Source organism: Cibotium barometz, chromosome 8 (genome assembly GCF_041138505.1).
Source record: "Cibotium barometz isolate CiBa-2024 chromosome 8, ASM4113850v1, whole genome shotgun sequence".
In the NCBI taxonomy this organism is placed as follows: domain Eukaryota; kingdom Viridiplantae; phylum Streptophyta; class Polypodiopsida; order Cyatheales; family Cibotiaceae; genus Cibotium; species Cibotium barometz.
The window spans coordinates 42,141,983-42,146,733 of record NC_141053.1 but is presented as its reverse complement, the minus strand read 5'-3'; the positions used below and the strand labels follow the sequence as shown (position 1 = coordinate 42,146,733).

Here is a 4,751-nt window from a genome sequence, read left to right as displayed (position 1 = left end):
GTAAAGAACACCCCTAGGTTCTTCCACATCTTTTTCCCCTAACCTCTCAAAAGCAAGCTTCAAAGTCAGGGCTGAGAGTGTTGGAAGCAACCTTTTTCTTTTCCCTCCCCTCTAAAAATCAACAAAGGGATTTCAAAATCTCATGCCTCATTAAGGGAAAGGCTCCTTCTCTCCCAACTATCACACGACACCTCTAAATGTGAAATGACTATAATGGGCCCTCTTCCTTTCTCTATATGGACAATGAATATGCACTTTTCTTCTCTCTCTCTCTCTCTCTCTCTCTCTCTCTCTCTCTCTCTCTCTCTCTCTCTCACACACACACACACACACACATGTATGCACACATGCACATGCATGCATACGCATGCTCGTGCATGCATGCACACACACACACACACACACATGCAAAAGGAGAGAAGTTGCCAAGAGGTGATAGAGGCAAGGAAGTGAAGAAAGGTTAAGGGTGGGTGTGGCAAGTGATGTGGTGCTAAGAGGTGGGGGTGTGCCAAGTGATGGTGAATTACTATGCAAATATTGCTACAAAGTTAAGAAAAAGAAACCAATGCACTCATACATCATCCCAAAATATATATAACGAAAAACTCCTCAAGGCTCAAATATACATATACAACTAATATTTTACTTACTTTATGAGTTTGGTATTGAACTTGGTTTTGAATGGTAGTGTCTTTGTAGGATGAGAAATTCACATGAACTTAGTTGAGACACAATCATTGAAAATTTGTTCTTGGTCACAAGTGGATTACAAAAGACATGGCATTGAAAAGAACAAACAAGAAACCTTAAGGGAGGTTTGCAAGGTCATCATAGCTTACATCACAATGTGAATGAAGTGCAAAATCTAAATCACATGGTCTATGGTCCTTAAGAGAATAATGGTATCAATCAAAGATTGCTAGGATTCAAACGTCATATGGACCGTTGAGCACATGTTATGATTAAGATTTCATCTACCTTTATGGTATCATATGGACCGTTGAGCACATGTTATGATTAAGATTTCATCTACCTTTATGGTATCATATGGACCGTTGAGCATATGTTACGATTAAGATTTCATTTACCTTTATGGTATCAATCACAGATTGCTAGGATTTCATCATATGGAGCACATGTTATGGTTAAGATTTCATTTACCTTGAAGATTTACAAACATGTCAATTTTATGGGGAGAGAAATCTTTCTCTTTGGAATAGAGCCAAGGATGAAGTATTTAAACAAAATTTAGGTCTTTTGTTACATGACTTTACAATACATTTGTCTGTAATTCAAAGCAAATAATATAAGAGCTACTCCCACTAGTGCAGCAGGATTTCGAAAACCCTTCATGTATCGTCTCTAAGTGGCTAGTGTCACTTTACCCTTGAAGGTAGGGAGGACTCAAGGAGCCAAAACGAGCATGGCTCTCGTGTTTGCCACCATAGGCATCACATGCTATTATTTTTTATTTTGATGTGGACTGGGGTTGAGCCTTGGGCCTTGAACTTTTGAACTGATGGTTGGAATGGAAGTGGCACGACTTGCGTGCTCCGGGTCCGTGAACACCGCGGCGGGCGGCGGGCGGCGCCCATTCACAGAATCTAAAAAACAATGTGAAATGCAGGAGATTCCCCAAATCCCCCCGTCAACCTTTCTCTAAATCCGCCTCTGACGCCAGCCGTGAAGGGCTGCGGATCCAGATTCAAGAACGTGATGAAATTTGAAGCGGGTCCCATCCTTGCCAGATTCCGGCCTTCCACAAAAAGGCCCCCCTGTTGTAACACGTGCCCAGATATCACTGCTTAAAACGATGGCCCCGAGTCCCGACCTCTCCTCGTGGACGGCAGCAATTAAAGACGTCCCCGATTCCTGCCAACGTGGCACTCCTCGCGTAAATAAACCGCCCGCACACCCGCCGCAGAACGTATCTCAAGTTTTCTCAACCTCTTCCACCATGTCTGATCTACCCTCCACCTCTCCTCCGCCATCCATCCGCCACTGGCTCCGAAGCTCTCCCTTAGGCTCTGGCTCTTTCGGCCACGTCTCCCTTGCTGTTAACCTTCACGATGGCCGCCTCTTCGCCGTCAAGTCCACCCCTTGCTCTTCCTCTGCCCCTTCCTCTTCTCCAGAGCTCCTTGCCTTGGAGAATGAGCTCAACATCCTCCAAAACCTCTGCTCTCCCTCCATCCTCCGCTGCTTCGGCGCCGATTACTCCACAGAAAACGGCTCCCTTGTCGCCCGCAACCTCTTCCTGGAGTACATGGACGGCGGCAGTCTCGCCGACGTCCTCAAGAAATCCGGCGGCAAATTGGATGAGCTTCGTGTCCGGCACTACACCCGGGCAATTCTGGAGGGGTTAAGCTACCTTCATGAGAATGGAATCGTCCACTCCGACATCAAGGGCCAGAACATCTTGATTGGGTCCTCCGGTGTGAAACTTGCTGATTTTGGGGCTGCTCAGAGATTGGGCGCATCCTCGAATGGGAGCGGACCTCTTAGGGGTACCCCTCTCTGGATGGCCCCTGAGGTCGTCCAAGGTGTGGAACAAGGCCCCCCTTCAGACATCTGGTCCCTGGGATGCACTGTGGTGGAGATGCTTCAAGGCAGGCCGTCATGGGGGCACATAACGAATCTAGCTGCTGTTTTATTCAAGGTTGGATGCTCACAGGAAAATCCGCCATTGCCAGAGTGTATCTCTGCAGAGGCTAGGGATTTCTTGCAGCAATGCCTGCACAGGGATCCAAAGGCAAGGTGGACAGCTGCTGAGCTTCTCGAGCATCCTTTCGTTTGCAGATTGGAAGTAGGGGGTGATGACAACTGCGATCAACCATCTCCCAGAAGCACTCTTGACTTTCTTCACAACAATGACAGCGATTGGGAAGAAGACTCTTATATGGGCTCTGTGCCCATTCTTTTTCCCCCACACATGGCTTATAAACAACAACTAATGGCCACTGGATCCGTTTGTCCGTCTCCCACAACGACAACAGCAACGTCAAGGGGTGTAAGCGTCCCAGATGCTTGTGATTGGATCACAGTGAGACGTGCAGATGGATGGTTTGAAGACAAGCAAGCGCCCTTCATGAAGTCTCTAGGGGCAGGGGAGGTCCAATTGAGAAAAGGTTGCGAGGTGAACTTGGATTCCGCAGCGTTTCTAAGGAACAGGAAGATTGTGGGGTGAGTGAGAGAGTTTGCTGGTCACGGGATAATTCATCACATGAAGAAGAATCAACATGAGGGGGTTGAGCTTCACAGACGGATGCTTGGGCTGTCGGACAGAGGCCGGCCTGCCCAATCATGGCCACAGGTGCAAGCGCAGAATTCAAGTGCAAGTGAGTGCCGCCATACTGCCACAACGCTGTGTCTCGCAACATTGCAATTTGCACCCCGACATGCGATTTTCGTGTAGGCGCGGGAGATGCACAATTTGTAGCAAAGTCCATCTTTCTGTTGACCGTTAGGTCTTCCCGGCGTGAACGCCTTGAAGCCCCAATTTAATACAAACATTATGTTCATCTTTCTGTGACCGTTGGGTCTTCCCGGCGTGAACGCCTTGAAGCCCCAATTACGAAGCACATGTGTACAAGTTTTTTAATACAAACATTATGTTCGACGTATGCAATTTAAGTGATAAGCGTTTGATTAACTTATTGTTTGATACCTAAGTGATCACCTGATTCTAAATGCTAACTACATCCTGATTCTCAATACGAAGGCCTCTAGGCTGTAGCTCCAAAAATGGACAAAATTAATGGTTTTTTTTTCTCCTTACATTGTACATAATAAACAAAAGTATGCATGTGGTATGCATGGAGAGGGAGAAAGGATCCACGTGAGAGGACCATGAGGACGAGAGAAGGGAGGGATGATCATTGGGAGGGAGAGAAAAGCACAAAGAATCCATCTCCCGGGTGAGGGTAACCTTGGAATAGTTGTTAAAAAAATAATAATAAGCATTGTTGAATATAAATTGGGAACTTGAACCTTGCAAACAATGACAATATGTGTCATTATTATGTTTTGTGATGGCTCATTCATTATCCAATCTCAAAGTGCATCACAAATCGCTTCATTATAGCTTATACAAGGACATATCATTTATGAAAAGAGCTTCACACTTGAAGAGGGGAAAATGTCAACCACATTAGTGCATAGCTACTTTCACCTTCATATAGAAGAAGAAGCATCTAAAAATTCTAGAATGAGAAGAAAAGACAATGAAGAAAAAGACAACTTTCCTCCTCCTCTTTCTCTTCTTCTTCTTATTATTATTATGTAGAGGAGGAAGGGAAACAAGAAAAAGGCAATGAAGATAAAGTAAAAGAAGATGATGTTCAAAGCTCTTTATGGGCTTTGTCTGCTACTTCTCCTTCATGAAGGTCTTATTTCCTTCTTGCTATCTAGCTTGGCACTTGGTTTTAAAAGAAGAAGAAGAAGAAAAACAAGGTCTAAAACAAGAAGACAATGATGCTTAATTAATTAATTATATTGTTCTTCTTCTTCTTCCTCCTCCCTAATAGAAGAAGATGTATGTTTAGAAGATATTGTTCACATGCTTCTTTTTGTTTAGAAGATATTGTTCACATGCTCCTTTTTTTTAAGAGGTTATTGTTCACATGTGCCTTTTGTTTTGTAACACATAATGGCCCATCAATGTCAATTCAACTTTTTCCACTAGTAATTTCCTTAGGGTTTCAAGTCTATTATGGGCTTTGTTTTCTTTTACTTGGGCGATCCTTTTTAAAAAA

At 44.4% G+C, this 4,751-nt stretch overlaps 1 protein-coding gene across 1 annotated transcript; it reads left to right on the top strand.

Moving 5' to 3' along the window:
* The first annotated feature begins 1,743 nt into the window (after positions 1-1,743).
* LOC147636287 (mitogen-activated protein kinase kinase kinase 20-like) lies at positions 1,744-3,548 on the top strand. Its single transcript, XM_086801734.1, has one exon. The coding sequence runs from the start codon at positions 1,814-1,816 to the stop codon at positions 3,182-3,184; it is 1,371 nt and encodes a 456-aa protein (XP_086657860.1). The 5' UTR covers positions 1,744-1,813; the 3' UTR covers positions 3,185-3,548.
* The last annotated feature ends 1,203 nt before the right edge of the window (positions 3,549-4,751 follow it).